This window comes from Hippocampus comes, unplaced genomic scaffold, assembly GCF_001891065.2.
Source record: "Hippocampus comes isolate QL1 unplaced genomic scaffold, H_comes_QL1_v1.1 scaffold82, whole genome shotgun sequence".
In the NCBI taxonomy this organism is placed as follows: Eukaryota; Metazoa; Chordata; class Actinopteri; order Syngnathiformes; family Syngnathidae; genus Hippocampus; species Hippocampus comes.
This window is the reverse complement of record NW_017805135.1, coordinates 2,373,676-2,394,968: the sequence shown is the minus strand read 5'-3', so window position 1 is coordinate 2,394,968 and position 21,293 is coordinate 2,373,676. Positions and strand designations below refer to the sequence as shown.

Sequence of the window (21,293 nt, the reverse complement as noted above, 5' to 3'; positions counted from 1 at the left end):
CCCGCGTTAAAATTTCTCCAAAAAAAGATTCTTTTAAACATAAATGAAAAATGTGGGAAGACTGTACAAGGATTTGAGGGAAACGTGATAGGGAAAAAAAAACACTGTAAACAAAAACTGAAGAAAAGGAAGAAACATGAATTAAAATGTTTAGCAAGTTGAAAAAATAGTGGACCTTAAGAGTTGTAAAAGAAAACGGGTTAACTTCTCATTCATGTCCAAAAGTCAAATTAAAAAATACGCTGAACATATGTTTTAAAAATTGTCAATAGACTTGCACTAGCTGACAAAAAGTGTTCCAAAAAAAAAATATACGTGAATAGGTTCCGTAATGATTGCAGCATTGACTAACATGAGTAACATGAAATAAATTCATTGTAGGCTCAAACCATCCACATCATAAAACCTTTTACTGTACAGGCAGTGTTTTTCAAGAGAATTCTCATGCTTTGCCATTCACACACACAAAAAACCCCAAAACACAAACCCTTGCACTAGAATCCTTGATGATCACTGAGCTAGTTTGGCAGGATTTACTGAAACCTCGAAGGACCATTATTTGTGTGACTTCTTGGTCCATATTGTACAACTCTAGTGCTATTCAAACATTGACGTTCCACTGTATTTATTTGTGTTTTCAAAAGACATGTTGCATTGGCGCTATGAAATAACCTCTTTGGAATGAACCAATCCAGGTTTCACACATTTGTCCATAAGAATGGTTCACCAAAGCTAAACGTGTGGCTCTTCGCAGCAGGAGGGAGGTCTCAAGTTGACCTTCCAGAAACAGGGGCTACCTCTGAAGAGAGCCCTGGACTCGGAGGAGGTACCCCAGGCCCAGCAGCAGCAATATCTGGCTCGGCTCCACGACCTGCAGAGTGCCTCTGACACGGGCCTGGCCGACATCACCAAGCCGCAATGCAGCTTCCAGAACGGTACGCACAAAAGGGGGATTGACCGCTACTTTTCCCAATAACTACCACAAAACGGCAGCAAAGCTTGTTGCAGAGATTTATTTCTGTGCCCTTCAGTACCTTCAGGTCTTGCTGGCACGATGAGACTGAATGGTGTTCTGGATAGCCAGCCAGTGGTGAAGAGGCGACGGGGGAGGAGGAAGAATGTCGAGGGCATGGATCTGCTCTTCATGAACAGGACTCAAATCCCCGATCAGGTAAACTGTTGTACCTAAAGGACCAAATGTTATTGACAAAAGCGGGACCAATAGTTATTTGATACTCTTGCTATTCTTTGCACACTTAGAAAGAAATTCAGTCTATGTTAGTCCGCTTATATGCAGAACAGCAGTCGAAATACGTGAAAAATAAATATATATAATATATCCGTGGGTCAACACGGATGAAATAGAACCTCACATCTGCTCCCAGGGTGCTCCCGGGTGGGGCGGCATCGGCCAAGTGGGCATGCCTCCGGTGCCAGGGTACAACCACCAGACCTCCGGGCCGGGCCCGGAGGACATGGACAGCAGGGTTCCGGTCATCAACCTCAAAGACGGCACCCGGTTGGCTGGAGACGACGCTCCCAGGAGGAAAGATCTGGACCAGTGGCTGAAGGAGCACCCGGGCTTTGTGGCCGACACGGGCGCCTTTATCCCCGTGAGTTATCTGCCGTACTGGACGAGCTCTTAATGCGCTGTATGTTGTCCTTGTTTTTTGACGTGTTTGTCCTGGTGCGCAGGGCGTGAACAAGATGCCCCTGCAGTTCCACGTGCAGGACGGGCGACCCAAGCAGAAGAGGCACCGCTGCAGGAACCCCAACAAGATCGATGTCAACAGCCTAACGGGCGAGGAGCGAGTGCAGATCATCAACAGGAGGAACGCCCGGAAGGTGGGTGGCACTTTATACAACAAATACAATGAGCCGCAATATGTTGAACACTGCATTCTTTGGTTTGAAGCACACACTCTCTTTTAATTTTAATTTTATTTATTTATTTTTTATTTGTATTTCGTGTTTGATTAAAAATTTTAGCAATGCAAAAAAAAAAAACAAACAGAAGGATAATCTTGAGTATTACATAAACCGTAATACAATTGTGTTTTTATTCAGTCTAAAAAGACTACAACAGTGGAATTTAATCTTGCTACGATAGTCTTCTTAGTACTGTAATGGGTTTCTGTGTCATTGCTAGAGGAAGCACAATTTCCAAGTATCCCCATTACATCTGCTGTATTTTTGGCCTCAAGGTCGGTGGAGCTTTTGCACCTCCTCTCAAGGATCTGTGCCGCTTCCTTCAGGAGAACCCGGAGTACGGCGTCCCACCTGAATGGGCCGACGTCGTCAAACAGTCGGTGAGTCAGAGAAAAAAATTGTATCGACTGTATGCCGGGGGTGCGCTAAGTATAGCTTGCGAGGTCTTGCTTTCTTCCATGGATGGTCTTTTGGTTTCAGGTTCCAAGTGATGAAGTCACAATATGCTTGAGAAAAAATGTATCACCTTTGTGACACTCAAGGAGGTTCAAATTAAGCAAAGTTGCAAAGTTAACTCTGGTGGGGCGAGTTATGAAAAAAAAATATTTGTGCCTTTCAAAGCGTCATTTTTTTCTTTTTACAGCCACTAGTCACAGTCTTTTCTTTTAGTTTTTGTTTAGTTTCTATTTTAGTGCATTATAACTCTAGGCAAGGCAGTCACGGCCTTATTTATATATCACAATTCAAACACAAGTTAACTCAATGTGCTTGACATAATTAGAAGTAGAATATATGTAAGCGGTTTAAAAAAAAAAAAAGGGTTAGACATTTAAAAGTAAAGATTCAAAAAGTAGCTTAGGAGAATTCCTCAAAGATCATACAGTGGCAGACATGGTTTTAAAAAATTCTTGGATTGCCCTTAATCACAGGTATTGGGAAAGCGCATTTTTAAAATGGATTGAAAAGCATTTACACTTGATCAGTATGTCTTGAATCCTTATTTGCAAATCGGGGTAATGTATTATCCACAAATTAAATCCAGAGAAAAAAAACAGCTTTTTAAGGATGAGTTTGGGGCGGCATATTAGATGCTATTCACGGAAAATTCTCCACATACTTTCCCACCCCAGGGTTACCTCCCAGCGAGCATGTTTGACAGGATCCTGACTGGTCCCATCGTTCCTGAGGAGGTGAGCCGGCGAGGGCGGCGTCCGAAGAATCCTCTGGTTAAGGCGGCGACGGCGGCAATGATGCCTAACTCGACGGCGGCGGCGGCGTCCTCCTCCCTGGGCCTCAACCCCCTGCTGGCCAACGGGCTCCTGGCGGGCATGGACCTAAGCAGCCTCCAGGCCTTCCAGCAGAACCTGCAGCTCACCGCGGGCCTCATGGGCCTGCCCCCCTCGGACGCCGGAAACCTGGCGGCGAGCAACCTGGCCGCCATGTTTCCCATGATGCTCTCAGGCATGGCGGGGCTGCCCAACCTGCTGGGCGTGAGCGGCTTGCTCGGGAAGAATGAAGAAGGAGGCGCGGGCGGCGGAGGCTCCGAGAACAAGGAGATGGGACTCGGCGGCGGTAGCGCGACAGGAGAGCCGTGCGCCCTCAGCGGGGAGCGGACAAAAGGCGCCGACGCCGCCACTTCCTCCCAAAGTGCCTCGTCCACCTCCAGCCCTCCTCTTCCTCTCAACCCTTTGTTGCTGTCTAGCATACTTTACCCAGGGATGCTTCTCACTCCAGGCCTTAACCTCCCCGTGCACAATGCGCAGCCTGACCACACGCCACTTCCTCCTCCTACTCCTCCCCCTCCTTCTCCTCCTCAAGCGCCCGCCGTCAAAGCGGAAACTTTGGAAGATGACGATGACGACGACGACGAAGAGTCGGGAGAGCACAAAGACAACAGCGGGAAAGCCGAGTCATCTTCATCCGAGTCTGGGTCCTCTTCTTCTTCCTCAGAAGACTCCGATTCCAGCAAGGACTGATGGAATATTCATTTATTTATGTACGGCCTTCATACAATTGTATTCATATATTCACATTTACGTGGATCCCCCCCCCACCCACCACCACCAACCGCCAACTTTCACCCTCCTCCCAGCACTTACGATTTCTTTACATGTAAATAACTAACCAAATTGTTGTGTAATAAAACCAATATGTCAACAAACAAAAATCAAAACAAACAAAAAAAAGAATTGAAATCAACGTTTATGGACAAGGTAGCGTCTTGTTTCCTGACATTTTGCATGTCGGACTTGTGTAGAAGCGTCACCTTGTACTGTTTAAAAAGAAAGAGGAGAAGAAAAGAAAAGGCATTATTATAATTATTATGAAGTCAGGATTTAATTTTATTCTGAAAAAATGCATCGAGCTGTACTATTAATATATTTTGAATGGCGACGATATGATGTAAATACGGCACGCTTGCTTTGCAGATCATGCGGATGTGAGCAATAACTCGGGCAGCTAACGAATGTCACTCAAGCTGTAGAATCCGTCACGTTCCAAAAAAAGGCTTTTCACCTTGGTCCTGTCATTCATTCATTTGCCACTGTATTTTATTATTATTATTTTTTGCAACCGTACAGTGGGCTCGTGTTTTCGCACTCTGTCTCCCATTTGAGTGGTCCTAAGGGGTCCTTTCTGTGCGGAGTTTGCATGTTCTCCTCATGCTTGCGTCTCTGGTTTCTCCGGCTTCCTCCTGCATCCCCAAAACGTGAATTTTAGGTACATTGAAGACTCAAAATTGTCCATCGCTCTGAATATGAATGCGAATGCTTGTCCAGTTGCACCTTGTGACTGACTGTGCATCAAGCGCTGGGAAATTGTACCCGGCCCATCACACAAACACTTCTGAAAGCCTTCTTGCGCATCTGCTCTGCCAAAATCCAATCTTCTTCATAAGCTTCCAAGAGCTTCCTGATCGGTAGCACCTCTTCTTCCTGTTTCCAAGCCCCCATCAGCCACTTTCCGACAGTACAAGCACAAAATAAAATGGTTTTGATTATTGTCAGACACGGCAGTGCCACATCTAGATAGCGCGCTAGCATGCTGGCTAGCTCGGGCAAGGGCTCGAACAATCTTGCTACTCACGCTTGGTTTTTTGTTTTTTTTCTGTTTAGGGGGGTGGGGGGTTCGTTTGTTTTTTTTTAAGCTTCAGCTTAGACTTAGAAGTGCCCTTATCTTGTACCTCTGCTTTTCAACCCTCTTGTTGTTTTTTTTCTTCTTTTTTTTTTTTTTTTGTCTATTTGTTTTTGTGCGGGGTTGGGGGAGGGGGGGCGCCAACACTGGAATTTCAACAAAGCTGAAGTACCTTTGCCGACCTCTTGTGGACTGTTAGTTCATCAACGCTCTTGATTGTGGCTGTTTCTCCGTTCTCCCATGGTCAGTGAACGCACCCAGACTGAAAAGCTTGCCGTGATTGACACACAATACGCTTTTTTTTTCTTTTTTTATTGTAGTGCTCTTATACATATGTGACTATTATGGTACAATCTTACACGCACACACTACTGCTGTACAGGAAGGTATCATCCATGTCATCACTGAGACGAGATTTTTTTTTTCCACAAGCTTTGAGCTTTGACGGTATCCAGGTGTCACCATGGTCAGTTTTTGTCTTCTTTTTCGAGAGTAATATTTTGCGCTCTCTTTCGCGCTTTGTGTAGTCAAACTAATTTCATGGAGTCGAGAGGAGGAGAAAAAAGGCGGGGAGGAGGGGGGATGTGTCTTAAAAACACCCAAAAAAAAAAACAAGAGTCATTTGTAATTTATTGGATTACTTTCTATGAAGTTCTATAGAGGAAACTGAGGTTTAATTATTTTTATTAAACATATTCTTCTGACTATCCATCAGGTGTCAATTTGTATGGGCTCTGTTTATATATATTTTTTGTATTCCTGAATCTATTTCTGTATTTATATTGGGGGGGGGGGGTTATTTATTTTTGATTGGTTAAAAACCACTCTCCTGTAGCAATTTGATTCTTTAAAGTCTGCAATGTTGTAGATAAAACGTATTACTGATTTACTGACGGCCGAAAAGAAGCCCAAAGCATTTTTTGTGTTGATTATAATTCAAAACCAATTGAACTATTGCTTTTATGATGCATTCATGTATGACAGCGTCACTTGAGATTTAATGAGAGGGTCTTGGCTCGGGTTGTCACGGTAATTGACCACATATTATCATTGGCAGTGTTTGCTATCACCAGGTGTGTGTTGCCAGGTAGGTGAGCAAGCAAAACAATAAGATGTGGACGCGGGTGCCGGTCAGGAAGTGATCAAGGTCGCCATGGAAACGATCGACACACATAACACCACACTGAGATTGGAGCAGAACTTTAAAGTCTCGACTGGCGTGAGGCGAAAGAAGCAGCGTTTAAAGTTATGGGCTGTCACACCAGCAGGGGCGCCACCGTTACCACGGGTTTGGAAGCTTCAGGAAAGCCGACTGAAAGACCCGCGACGGCGGCGTCTGTCTCGGCGGTGGCGGCGGCGACGACGGCATCTTGGCCAAACGTAAATGTGGACGAGCAGACGGACAGAGATGAGGAAGAACAACAAGGGGACGTCTGAGCGACGACATTAACCTTCAACTCATAAAGTAAGTCGCCAAACAGCTGCTTCCAATTATAAAGGAGAGACGTGGTGTCCTGTCTGAGAAGACAATAGCAATAGTGAGGTGAGATGAGAGCCAATTAATCATTTTGGAAGTAAAATAAAAATACAGTATTGAAATAAGCGTATTAAAAATAGTAGCTGTGACACTTATGGACTTGTTCGAGGAGAAATTCCTGCATATTTTAATATATCAGTCATTATTCATGTTTAAGTAACTTTTAAACTAGAGCTAATATTAGCAAACAGAGTAGTTTGGGGCACCATGTGTAAAAAGTGTGCCATCTAGCCCCGGTCTCATCTACACACACATACAGTACATGTAATGTATACGGTTGAATTTTGAAAACGTGGTGTATGTTTTGATTTAATTTAGCTCGATGTATCTATCTAATTATTTATTCATGTTATTATTTACAGATTTGCATTTCTGAGAGTGAATAAGAAGAAGGAAACACAACCCCGCACTGATGTCCAATTCAGTAACGATGCTCATATTAATAAAGTATTTTGGTGATATCATTTATTTAGTTGTTTATTTATTTATTCAGATCGACCGTGACAAATTTCAAGTTCCTTGAACCAATGCTGTAATTCCACTAGTCCGCCACTAGAGAGCGACGTGTTGAAGGAAAGGAACAAAAAAACAAATCTGAGCAGCAGTTTTTCTTTGGTCCACCAGAGGGTAGCATCGGACTTTACCAAATGGCGCCAAGTAGGACAAACGATGGATGGCTGCATGGCGAAAGTAATTGAGTATAATGTATTGGGTTGGCCTATGTGAAATAGAGTGAAGGATTAAAGTTCTTTTCAATGTACCAAATTTACTTCAATTTACCCAACTGAGGCACTTATAGACAACGGACAGATGAATATCCTGAGCAAACTTAACACTCAGACCAGAAGGGAAATCAGAGACTTAGTTTCCCTCATTATTTGAAGTGGAATTTTACCTTATTGAGTAGGACAAAGTGAGGAAATAAATCGATGTAGAATTATGAATATGTTAAAGATTAAATGTCAAATCCATGAAAAGTGACAAGTGTATGTTCTGTAAAGTGCTTAGTTAAGTGACAAAAGTGTATGTTCTGTAAAGTGCTTTGTTACCCCTGCAGCTGTTGTGAAAGCGCAATAAAGATAAAGATGTATTGTATCAGTAGAGGATGAACAAGTGGAGAGGAGGTCGTGAAAGTCCTGAAGGCAAATCCACTTCAAGTGGACTTCAAAAGGTCAGCAGATACAACAAGACATGTCGGCAGTGGATGCTAGCACAAGCACTAACCTTTAGGGTACAAAATACAACCAGACACATCAACCTCATCTTATTCAGGTGCTCAGGGGATTTTTTTGTTTTGTTTTGTTTATCTATTTATTTATTTTATCAAGTCTTTTTAATGGTCTCAACATGCCCCAAAGCATTTTTGGGTGAAAATGTATATGTTTTAAGGGTGCCCAACTTGACCAACGTAAAACTGACTGAGTAGCACCAACTGGTAAAAAACTTTGACCAATCAACAGGAAAGTGTGTGAACATGTCATACACACACACACACACACACACACACACACACACACACACACGAGTGTGCGCGTGTCAGGTGGCCATCATCTTTGAGCTGAGAGGCATAATAATAATAATTATAAGGCTCTCATATCCTTTCCCAGGCCTTATTACATGCCTGACATTAAAATGCTAATTGGTGCTATAAAAGGAGCAATTAAAAGGCTCATTAAAAAGGCTTTGTTCCAGCAGCCTACCTGCATGACCACTGGTGCTAAAGTCTAATAATCCCTTTTAAATGCGAGTTCAGATGAGGGTCAACGCCTTTTCATAGAGGGCGCTATGAGGCCTTTTATTCTCATCCTACATGTCAATCATTCCGAGTCTTCTGTTTTGCCTTTTGAAATATTGTTATATAAACCCTATTAGTGGTTCATGCTGGACTCATTGTAAAACTAGCACAAGTCACACGGACTTAACGAGGTGACAAGTTGGTGTTGACACCGAGGAAGCAAATCTTGTCATGTTGACCCATGGTAGCCACGTGGCCTCGGGGATCCAAGTTCTGAGTTGTCCCCCTGGATCAGCTCACCTCCTCCCTCGAAAAAGGGGACCATATGTTCAATATGACACATGGCCGCCTGCATACACGTGAGCGTGCTCATGCTTTCACCGCCCCCCCCACTCGTCTCCTCCTTGCGACACTGAATATTGCCATAGCAACCAGCAGCATCACACAGATGAGATGTACTGGAGACAACGATACAAGTGATATGAGGATGTCTTTTTGGGACCTGAAAAAAAAGGAAATAGTCCATCCCAGTCATAGGAATCAGACAAATATAAGGGTAATTTTTTTCTCAATGATAATATCATTGTATTTCGTTTTTGGCTGTGGAAATCCCCTCTTAAGAGGCTAGCTGGCTGCGAGAGGTTGCGGTTTAAACTACCAGGAGCATGTTTGGTTCAGGCCGGATGAGTAAGTAGTACATATGTTGGAGTTGACATGGAGTCATTCTGTTGAACTGTAAAATGTCCACCAGGCGGGGATGTGATATGACAAGCAGACTGGAGCCTCACGGCGCTCTCGGCTCCGTTTTGTTCCATGAGCGATGACCTGTTTGGTGTATGTACTCAGTGCAACCACATAGTAAGTCATTCTGTGTCAAGTCAGTTGGTCAGATCGACACACAAACCTTACTGTAGACAATCTGAAAAAAAAACAACATTCATCCCTGCAACCTTTAAAAAAAAAACATGGCTACAGTTTACAAGGCTTGTTACCGCCATAGGCTTCTTTTTTATTTATTAGCCTGTCCACAGCCTGCAGACATTTTTGTTGTCACTGTCAAAAGTCATGATTTATTATAAAATTGGAACAAAGCAATGTCTTAGACTCCTTGGGTGTTTTGAAAGGCGCTTATAAATTAAATGTATTATTATTATTATTATTATTATTGTCTGTCTTGGTAACTACCATCAAATATTACTTCAAACATAGGTATCAAATTCGAGCCAGAAACTGTTTAAGACGTCGGTGTTTCTGTGGTACAGTGCCCCCTACTGAATGGGAGTTTAAGTTCAGTATTTTCATTTGATATTTAGTCCATCCATCCATCTACTTTTGTCCTGTTCCGGGTCACAGGTTGCTGGAGCCTATCCCAGCCTACTTTGGTCAAGAAGCCGCCAACACCCTCAGCTGACGGACAACCATTCCGAAATTCACACCGAGTACCACTAAGTTGGAACTGAATCCACACTGTCTGCATCATTATTAGTTATAAATCCATAAAAAAATGACCAAACTAGAACAAGAATCATTATCACCATGCTTGTTGTTTTTCAGACTTGACACGAGTATCAAATTGTGTGTGTGTGTGTGTGTGTGTGTGTGTGTGTGTGTGTGTGTGTGTGTGTATACACATCCAATCTTTCACGCCTTGGATAGCAGCTGCTCCACTTTCTCTTAGCAGTGCAGCAGCCATATTCTGCTCAGATGTTGTTATATCAAAAGGAGGCAGAAGAAGCATAAAAAAACAAACAAGACATGACAGAGACCGCTGGGTGTGCATCACGTCTTGTATTGCCAGGGAGATGTATCTATTTATCCAGGCCAAATGACGACCAGATGACCAGATGAAGTGCAACAATGTGACATTTGCTGCGCTTTAATTAACTTTGCAGGGCTGGGTCAGGTGGGTTAAAAGCAAACAAGTCATAACTTTCCCTGACATCTTCATCCCCCGCCCCCACCCCACAACCCCCTTCCCATTCCCCCTTACAGTGACCTCCGATGGCTTCTCCTTGACAAAGCATTCCTTCCGACACAGAGGACACTATCATCTCCATCATCTGCCTTGAGCCCCATGTCAAGAAGAACAAGCCGGAGATGTTCAAAGGTATCCCTCAAATATTTAAAGCCACAACCAATAAATGGTGGAATACATTTGAGGAAGTATTTTAAGGAGTTTAGCCAACCGTATTGATTGGTCAAAGTGTGTAAAACCGGAAAGATCCACTCGAGGCCGTTGTATCTTTGAATTGCTCACGTTTTCCAACAGGAAGTCTTTGGCATTTACGCGCTTCCTGATGACATTTGAAACACACGTCTCCCCAAGCCCCACCTTCTTGTTATGCTACCTAAAACCTTACGAATGTCTCCTGATATGACAACAAATTGTTTTTGATTTTTTAAGGCTCCGCTGGTCAGGATCCATGATGATATGATAAGGCCAATGCAATACATCCTCTAATACTGAAGTCTTCTCCCCATTGTTTTATTTTGTCAAGTGGTTGCATGAAATTAAAAATATATCCAGAGCCAGAAGATTATATTTTGTGCAACCACTTGACAAAGTAAACTTGAGTAAATGTACCCCCTCCTCCCCTCCCACTGTACATTCTTTTAGTCATTCTGGTAAGCTACTTTTGTTTTTTCTGCTTTGCTTCTGAATGTCATTAGCTGTTGTGTGTTTGTAAAGGCTTTTTTAGGTGATGTGCCTTTGCTTGAAGGAAGCATAGTGCGTTGCTTTGGACTTCTGTTGATTTAGTTTTTATATGCACACACACACACACACACACACACACACACACACACACACACACACACATATATATATATATATATATATATATATATATTTATGTTCAAGTAAGTTTAACACACAACTCTTGTTGGTGACATTTGCTTAAAGGTACAGAGAGCGTTGTTTTACATCGAGGCTTGAGTGATGCGCAAAACATTTTTAACTGATCACATGGTAAATTCCCATTAGAAATAGAAGTGCATTATCTTTCGGAATCTTTCAAACTGCCTTTCAGAAACGGACTTCCTTTTGAAAAATTTGACATGCCAGGTTCATTGAAACAGAAACCCCATCTGGCTCGAGTTGCGCAAGGTTACAAGGAAATCGCCGCTGACCCCACAACAGCAGAGTAGAGAGAACCACTCGAAACGTTTCCAACCAAACTCAAGCAAACAACAGCTTGTCACATGCATTAGCGTCACATGCTCGGTGATCATTTGATGAGTTTGGATTGTGGCTCGGAAAGGGTTCCTTTTGAAAAATTTGACATGCCAGGTTCATTGAAACAGAAACCCCATCTGGCTCGAGTTGCGCAAGGTTACAAGGAAATCGCCGCTGACCCCACAACAGCAGAGTAGAGAGAACCACTCGAAACGTTTCCAACCAAACTCAAGCAAACAACAGCTTGTCACATGCATTAGCGTCACATGCTCGGTGATCATTTGATGAGTTTGGATTGTGGCTCGGAAAGGTTGGGAGGTGCAAAATGATTTGATTCAAATATTGTGATTGGAAGGGTTGATGGAAAAAAAACCCACCTCTGCAATCTTCAGTAATTGTTTCCCAGAATGAAATTGATTCACGCCCAACCGAGCATGAAATAAGCTTGGCAGATGACACTCTTGTAACTGTGCCCGAGACCCGAGCCACGCCATTGGAATAGTAATAATCAGCACCTTTTGAGGTGATTGGTTATTGTAAAATACTTCAACAGGTACCACTTATACGGTCCTTACTTACTTCCACAGTGATCATGGTGGGTTTTATACTCTGAAAATAAACCTCATGACCACGTGCTTTTGATGGTGTAGGGTTGGTGGTATTCATCGAAGAATGGAAAGATTGGGTTGATGATGGAATGGATGGATGACTTGACGAATGAAGGATGAACGGATAGTTGAATATGTGGAAGTACAAAAAGAATCGTTGGCTGGGTATATGGAAAAATCTTCCAATGAAGTGACTATGAGTGGATGGACACGTGGCTGAACGAGCGAAGGGCCAATGAATGGTTGGGTGTTAGGATGGATGAATGGATGGAAGGACCAGAGGTTGGTTGGATGGTTGGGTAAACAGATGGATCGACAATAGACAGATGAATGGTTTGATGGAAAGAACGGAGGGATGATCCATGGACAGATGGATGAATAAAAGGAGCAATGGAGGGAAAGATCAATGGATGGATAGCAGTTCCAACGGAGGGATACACAATGGAAGGACCAATTGAAGAATCATTTATGAATGAATGGGAACCCGTATGCAAGAATTTATTCATAATGAATGGACAAACGGAAGAATATTATTGCACCGCTGTCAGTTGAGTCCATCTAACTGTAATAGACAGCATGCGGTACTGAGTAGAGATAAAATATAACTATGCAAAAGAATAACACTTGGTGTGTATTATTGTTTCGGTAGTGAAGTCAAGATGCCAAGCACGCATCCAGCATCTTGACTCTGATTGGTTGCCTTTTGCCCAGCCCTCTCCATTATCCTCACATTTGACCCCACCAACAAGCCAGTTACCTCAGCAAAAAGACAAACTGCAATTTAGCGTAAGCACACATCACTAGAGCACTTTAGTCCAAATCAATAGGACGCGTTGTCTTTGTCCACAGAAAAGGCAAACAAATAAAGCAGTGAGGCAGAATTGAACAGAACAAGCAATTACAACAGCGCTGTGTCGTTTGGCAATCCTATACTGTAATTATGCTCGTTGGGGTTTTTAAGGGAAACTAGACAAGTTTCAATCTTAACAGTTAATCGATTGACTGTGCTAATTTCTGCTATTGCTAACATTTGCGGAAAATGATTAAAGTAAAAAAAAAAAATGTAAAAAGATTTAAAATGCAAGTATTATCTACGATCCGAAAATGAAAGAAAAATCAGATTAAAAATTTGACTTGAAAATTAAAAAAAACTACATGGAAAAAGGAAAGTAATTAATTGATTAATTGCTCAGCATCGGGCAAAGAGGGCGGGAGGGTATCGGCGGGGTGCTGCGGATTGACATTATGGCGTCATGAAGAGGTGGATAAGTTCAAAACTCACCGTCCACCACCAGAGAGAGAGAGAGAGAGAGAGAGAGAGAGAGAGAAAGAGAGAGAGAGAGAGAGAGAGAGAGAGAGAGAGAGATCACAAAATGAATGCTAATTGCTCCCGAGATAGCTAGCTAGCTGGATAGCTAGCTTGATAGATAGATTGTTTGTTTGTTTTTTCTCACAGTATTATTATTTCTTTCAACCCACCGACCCAATCCTAACTGGGTGTGTTTCTACTTCCCCCATGTGCCAGTAGGGGGCACTGACACAACACAGCAGCCTGCCAATCTGTTCTGCCTGGCTGGCCCTCAGAGATGTTTGCAGTAATTTAGTTCCACTGCCAATATATAAATAGGAATTCTGCTGTTAGCACAAAAGAGGAAAAGGGGGGATGGAGGAGGAGCGAGGGAGAGAGAGAGAGAGAGAGAGAGAGAGAGAGAGAGAGAGAGAGAGAGAGAGAGAGAGAGAGCAGAATGAATGTGAATTGCTCCCTTGCTCCCATTTCAACATCAAAGTAATCAAGGAAACAAGCTTTTCTTTTAATGGAAAGTATGCAATTACAATAAAGCTAGAAATGGATGAAGGAATCCACGAGAGATGGTCCGGCATTCTGATTATTTCTTCATATATTCATTTGTGCCGAAACAATCACTCAATTGTGTGCATTTGAAGGACACTTTTTGTGTTTACGTGCTCCATCTCTCAGAAAATAAGATAAAGCCTGTCACCATGCAAGGACATGAGATCTTTTACCATTTTCATTTGTGCGGGGCGCACACACACACACACACACACACACACACACACACACACACACACACACACACACACACACACACACACACACACACACGCAGAGTGGGGGCCGGCTATAGGGCGACCCCATGCTGTCCTGTCCTGTGCAATGTCACAACAATGCTAAACATTTGGTAGCTATAGGGGCCGCAAAGCTGAATGGGCTGTTTTGTCCCACTGAACAATAGCGGGTCTAAAATAGTGCTTAGCAGCTGTGCACTGTGCACTCCAGCAGGCCCAGTAGTTTGTGCACTTGAGGCAAGCACAAGCTTTAACAGCATTGGCAGCGCAATTCAGATCGGGTTAAAACAAAATTATTGGTATCATTTATTTATTTGTGGGTCCGTGTGGTGTTATTGTTTATTTTTTTGTTGGTTACTTTCCAATATTATGTCCAATGTTTTCAGTCAATTGGCTCGGAGGAATGAAGTGGTTGTACTGCCTCATCAGACGAGGCTCCATTTTGAACTAACCACATTACCACAACCGCCATTAAATAATCAATCAAACGAAAGTGAACATTATTATCTTTGCACCGTTTTTTTTTTTTGGTTTATTTTTTTTGACACACTTGCTCATGTGTTGACTCTCATGTGGTGGTGCAGGTACCTAATGAAGTGTCCGGTAAAAAGCAAATGCAGATAACAAAGACAGAAAATAAATGACTCCCTAAGTGTCCACTTGGTTTGGAAACAAGTGTGAGTATCAACATGACTCTCCGCAGGAGTCGAGGCAGCAGCTGTCATGTTCGATGCATTCAGTGCCGTCAACACCGAACATCTGCTTCGGTGGTGTTTGTGAGTGTAATCAAGCTCCGTCACATGACTGACAAGCCATCGTCTCCACTTGACTCTTTCCTCATCACAGCGTCCCCGTGGACTCCATCCATCTTGTCTGTCCACACGCGTGTCAAATGATTGTGCTGCCACATTGAACGCTGGTGTTGATTTGACTGCATTGTACAGTTTGTACACGAAGTGATGTAGCTCACTCTTCATTCGTCTTACATGTAATTGGTGTGAGCAACAAACATAATTATGCTGGTGTTGATACAGGTCGAGTAAATCCTCCATTTAATTGATGGCGGGCATTCTTTAAAACCAATGTTTCAGTTTTATTGCTACTTGTAAGTGCAACACACCGTCACTACTTTGATGAGTTGTTGTAATGTTTTTTTTTTTAATTATCTTTTGCTGGTAAAGAAAATAACTGGCTGACAGACCGACTGCCTAATTAAGCGACCAATTGGCTAACTTCCTGTCCAAGTGACAGACTAACCGACAAACGAATTGACTGTCTGACTAACCAGTACAGTGACCGACTGACTATCTATTTGACTTAGTGACGAACTAATTGCCGAAGCAATTGACTGACTGACCGTTTAAATGACTGAATTACTGAACCATTAATAGACGAACCAACCAACCACCTGATGTCCAAAGTGCCCAATCAAGTGAGTGACGAACTGACTACATCAGCTACTTAGTGACTAATTGACCAATCGATTGACTGACTGAATCATTGACAAACTAAGTGACCGACTGAATGACTGACTGATCAGTTAATCAAAGATTTAAATATTTCACTGACTGACTGAGAAATGGACGAAGCAACTGACTAACCAAATGAATGAGTGACTGGCTCGCTAACTGAAGTACTGACTAAGTGACTGCCCAAATTACGTCTCGACCACCCAACTGAGTGACTGACTAACTCACCAATAAGTGAATAATTCATTCATCCACTTACTGTACTAACTGACCAATCAAATGAGTAAGTGACTTAGTAACTGACTACTAAGTACATAACCAAACTAACTCAACCAAATGAAGGACTGACGGACTTAGTACATGACCAGCAGATGAACAAAGAGACTGACCAATTGATTAACCAACTGAGTGACGAACTAACCTACTAACAAGCTGAACTAATAAACCGATCTTGTAAAGAACAAAATTACATATTGACTGACTCACTGGCTGACCAACAAATAAATTAATTGACCGACTGACAGTCAAGCAAACTGATGACCTCACGAGCTAACTACCACTTGAGCATTCCCACCGGAACATACTGTTTCACTCCAGGCCTGTCGGTGGCAGTAGTGCAATTCACCAAGTGAGTTCCAACTGCCACATTCAGCAAGCTTGTTTTTTCCATCGCTCCATTGGCTGAGACCATCAATGTATACAGACTATGAACTCAAGATGAAACATGAAATAAATGCAGTCCGTGAGCAACAATGTGCCGTGGTTTCATCACCTACTTGTCATCCAGCAAGGGAGTATATGAATACAGATGATATCAGCACGGCACTGTGTGTGTTCCCCGACCCGCTGCTCTGCTTTATCACAGAACTGATCACATCTTTGTCTCCTGGAAAAGGAACAGAGGGACATCATTCAGGCTGATTAAAGATACACTCTTAATACCGCCACATATTAAACGCACCGCTCTCATCACGTCATACAGCTTCTTATGACGTTTTTTTTTTTTTTTTTAAATTGTGATATGACAGCTAGTCGGATTTCTCAAATGTTAAGGTGCCATTTCCGGAGATGGCTTTCTTCAGATCGACTAAAATGGTCCATCTTGACTGGGAGACTGCATCAGTAGTACTCAATCTTAATGAGCCACAACCTCCATATTACTTAAGAAAAATCTCATGGCGCCCCTCACCCACAAAAATAAATGAATAATAGACTGAATTAACGATGAGCCCATTGGATGATGATCACCTTTCCAAACAGGTTTGTTGTACCTTCTGTTTACGTTAGCTCAAATGGGTGTGAAATGCTCTATTCCTACTTATTTTTTTATTTTACATACACCATAAGGGTATATGTAGATTTAAATCATTCGATTTTATTATTTATAAAGCCATAAATAGCTATAAAGATGTTAGCTGGAGGCAAGTGCAGTGTTGGATGCAAAAATAAGTGAATCCGAAAATCACAAGCGTGGCGTGATGATCAAATAAAAAATAATAGTCATAACTCTGTCAAATGCTCTCAAACAAAAAGTCATTTGCATGCAAGTCCCGTACACAGAGTACGTTGAGTGAATAAGATTCCGTGAACAATGTTCGTCAATGTCTCAATAAAAAATGCAGCAGCCCAATTTATTTAAATGTATTCATCTTTGCCTCGCAAAAAGAAACATATGGATGTTTTCAAATTATAATCTTCTGCTGGTGACTCATGTGCATGATAATTGACGCCGTGCTCGGTTATTTAGTGGGCACGCTTCATCGTTTTGCTGTTCACAATTCTGCGATTGGCGACATCATCACAAGGAAATTTGCAAAAATGGAGAAATACTCGCTGGCGTGCAAAATCAACAAAACTTAAAGCAACCGTGCATAATAATTATACCTAAAAGTAACAGCTAAAGAATGTTGGTGACGATTCGCTGGCTTGGAAAAGGAGGAAAGTGTTATTACTATGCTCATTTAGGGTTAGAAATTAAGTGTTAGGCTTGGGTTTTTCAGGGTTAATTTCAGCATTTGTGGTGGATGGTAAGAGATTAGGTATGTGTGCATGTGTTAGAAGAGTTTGAATACAACATTGGCCTGCCAGCAGTCCAGACCTGTCTCCAAATGAAAATGTTTGGCACATTATGAAGCACAAAAATACAGAGACACTGGACTGTTACACAACTGAAGTTTTACACGAAGCAAGAAGGGGAAAGGATTCGGGACATTTTCAATAGGATATGGGCGATTACAAAAATTGGTGACTTTTCCGGCACGTCGAACCCCCCAAAGGTGATTCAATCATCCGAAGTTCAGGAGGAAACTCATCTACTGATTGGCATTCAAATATGCCATCTGGTTGCCTTTCCTACATCAACAGATGTGTTCGTTTGTACTAGCTCTTATTCACATCATCACAACCCTGCGTTTACACAAAATTTGTCTCTTTTATATCACATGTGTAGTTCATCCAAAAAAATCAGAAGCACCCGCACCGGCATCTCTCATTAGCCAATGCCAGTAAACAAAATAAGCTTGCGGAAGAGACTGAATGGGAAACCAAGCTGTGTGGATTTTTCTTACCCGATGACGGCAGAGAAATCATCGTAATGAAGTAGCCTAAACAAGGAGGTTGCATGGCGGGTAGTCATGAAACAATCCGTGTCACTCTAGGGGTCCTGCAGGAGACGGCAGTTATGTGGGCACCATTAAAAATTCATCAACACTGATGCATATTTTCATGAAAGACATTATTCAGATTATGCTAAGTCACATCAAGTTGTCTACTCATCGCAGCCAAAGAGATGCATTCTATCATACTAAAGTGTGCATGTCATCTAGCATCAGGCTGTGTATAGCAATTGCGAACCAGTTAGCTCTGGCAAAAAAAAAAAGGTCGTCTACAAATTTAGTGACATGACTTGTTTTATATGAAAGTGGTTTTTTTTGAAACACGTATCCTAGCACATGCTACGTCCACCTTACGTTGCAGCGGTAAAAGAGCTTCAGCTTCATGATTTAGGCCATATCGCACCAACAAGGTTGTCATGCTTTCAGTTTAAATTATGTTGCCCCAAACGTTAAACATTAGTAAATAAAATGGAAACCTATCTTTAAACCTCACTTTAATTTGTACTTTTAAAGCTAGATGAACTTGAATTCTGTCACACCAGAACTTTAAATGCGGTGGCCCTCCAAAAAAATGACTCATCTGTCAGAAGAATAATTTTGGTACCATGACAAACAGCATATCAAATCCCAGCGTACGTCTTGCGAAACAAGGTGAGCTCCAGGGAGGAGCGACATGTCGGGGGCAGCTCCTGCGGCACACCAGAGTAGCGCTTGTTAACTAAATGGAAGGATTCGGGGGTCCTTTTTCCTCTAGTCTCTCTGCTGAGAGCACAAAGCCGAAGCCTGAATAGCAGTGGGAAGCAGCCTGGTCCTCAGGAAAAAAAAAAAAAAAAAAAAACACAACTAGCTGCAGACAAACGTCGCCAATTAGCCGAGCGCCCCTTACTCATTAGCCGTGTGTTCACATCTGATTAACCGAAAACATTTGTTGCAGCAGGTCCCAGCAAACAGGGAACCTTTCCCCCCAGGCACTTGCTTTTCTCTTCACATCTTAATTTATGTCAATTAAAAGGCTTTATTATGAATCTAACCGTGAGACCTCTCATGGGAGCGTAGTGGAAAAGAAAAAAAAAAAAAAGCTATTACTGTATTGCACCTTTGTTTCCTTCCATCAGAGATGTGTTCCAAATCACAGTTTGGCCTACTTGAACAATCTGAAGAGGAAGCGTGAGGAAGAATCGACCACTTTTTAATGACCAAATACTTCTTCGAGTGGCTTGTGTGAAACTGCACAGTCGAAAAGGTGATGCATTGTGTTGCCGCCGCCCGCTCAGAGTTCAGCTGCCCTCACCTGGACAGCTGCATCTTGAAACGACAAATTCACAAAAAAAAAAAAAAAAAAAAAAAAAAAAAACCCAAAACAAAACAAAACCAAAAAAAGAAAAACGTTGTGTTAATGAATAGAACATACATTGTGAGTTTGACAAAAGGGTAAAGGAACAAAAATTACATCAGGACGAGTAAAGAGAAAGAATAGGGTCAACACAAGAGCATGGTGATGACACAGTTGGGTAGAAGCTGTGGGCGTGCTCACAAAAAAATCGGGTTCAAGGGGGGATTGATGAGGCAGGACCTGAAGGTAACAAATGGCTGGTAGCTTGTGAATTGACTGAATTTCAAGAATTCAAGTTTTAGTGTCACGTGAACGCATGAATATGATCAATCAGGGTGGACGGCAGTCTCCAAGTGCCTACTTCACAGATCTGGGATCTTCAAGACCAACTTTATAAATTCGCCCGTGGAGGGCTATTTGTATTCCTTATAAACAAATTATGAGCACTTCAACCTCCTGGATAGACTGCAGCAAATCAGTTTCCACTTCCACCATGTCATGCCATGACTGCGCCTCTCATGTGCATCTTAAAGCGAATGAGATGGGCTGCTTTGATTGGCGGTGAATCAATTCAGCTGTGTTCCCACCCACAACGGCGCAAAATACTCCTCTTTGACTGCACCAAGCTGTGTAAGTCTACGAAACAAACCTAGCTTAGCCCGCCCCTGCGGAGAGTTAGACCGCGCCTCACAATAGACTTGACCAACCAATGAATGATACCGTCTTACATGACTGATATGTAACCCGACCAATGTCTACGTTAAGATTTAGTCACCTGATCATTCAACAATGAGTACCACATGAAACGAATGACAATCGAACGATCCATGACGGTCAGGTACACACAGGCGACACAATTACAAGTGGCGTCCTGTCTCGTATCTCCATTTTGACAACGCTAATCTAATCTATCCACATGCGCACAACGTGACCCCATTGTGTTGTCTTAAAGGTGCCTCCGCACGCACGCCCTCTAATGCCATCTAAACACACTTAATAGTGTTTGTAGACTTCTCAAAGGCACCGGCTTTATTGTGGGCGAGGCCGACGCGAGCCACACGAACAGCAACAGGAATATTAAGTGAGGCGGGCCGAGCAATATAGAATATAAATGGGCTTATTTTACACGGCGGAGCCGTGCAAACCCATGCACACACTCTTCTCGGCGTAATAAATCATTCCCATTCAGACAGCCTCTACTCTTAGGGCATTGTTTAATACTATCTGCAGTAAAAGGGAGGGGTGGATGTGTAAATAAATGGGTTTACACTGAAAAAAAAAAACTAAACAAAAGAGAGAGGGGGGTGGTTGAGGCAGTTGGGGAACGACACGACATGCTGATGAAAGATAGAAAGTACCTGACTTATTGATGATAATGAACCTGCAGATAAAACAATGCGGCACGGACAATGTCAGCGGGGACTCGTATTAAGACAAGAGAATGGAGAGAAATCTCAAGTAAGTAGTAAATGGAGCAGAGTAAGATTTTCTCTCTTCCGAATAGCGTTTTAGTGCCGAGCCAGCCGTTGGATGGAGCTACATAAAAATGCAATCTATGTCTCGGTGACACACTGAGATAAATATTTTGTCAGACGTGCTGAAGCTTAGCGGCCCTCGAGAAACACATCTTGCCACTTTGCTGTTTTTTTTTTGTTTTTTTTTTAGAGTG

At 42.5% G+C, this 21,293-nt stretch overlaps 1 protein-coding gene across 8 annotated transcripts in view; it reads left to right on the top strand.

Annotated features, from left to right (window-relative positions):
- chd9 (chromodomain helicase DNA binding protein 9) overlaps positions 1-5,773 on the top strand; it is an 88,349-nt gene extending 82,576 nt beyond the window's left edge. For 5 of the 8 annotated variants that reach the window (XM_019866615.1, XM_019866612.1, XM_019866618.1 and 2 more), the window contains 6 exons: positions 755-935; positions 1,032-1,171; positions 1,386-1,613; positions 1,696-1,845; positions 2,205-2,309; positions 3,060-5,773. In XM_019866615.1, coding sequence (XP_019722174.1) covers positions 755-935; positions 1,032-1,171; positions 1,386-1,613; positions 1,696-1,845; positions 2,205-2,309; positions 3,060-3,905 — 1,650 coding nt within the window. In that variant the 3' untranslated portion in view covers positions 3,906-5,773. The remainder of the gene's footprint in view (positions 1-754; positions 936-1,031; positions 1,172-1,385; positions 1,614-1,695; positions 1,846-2,204; positions 2,310-3,059) is intronic. The other 3 variants (XM_019866616.1, XM_019866613.1, XM_019866614.1) reach the window with 2 other exon arrangements.
- The last annotated feature ends 15,520 nt before the right edge of the window (positions 5,774-21,293 follow it).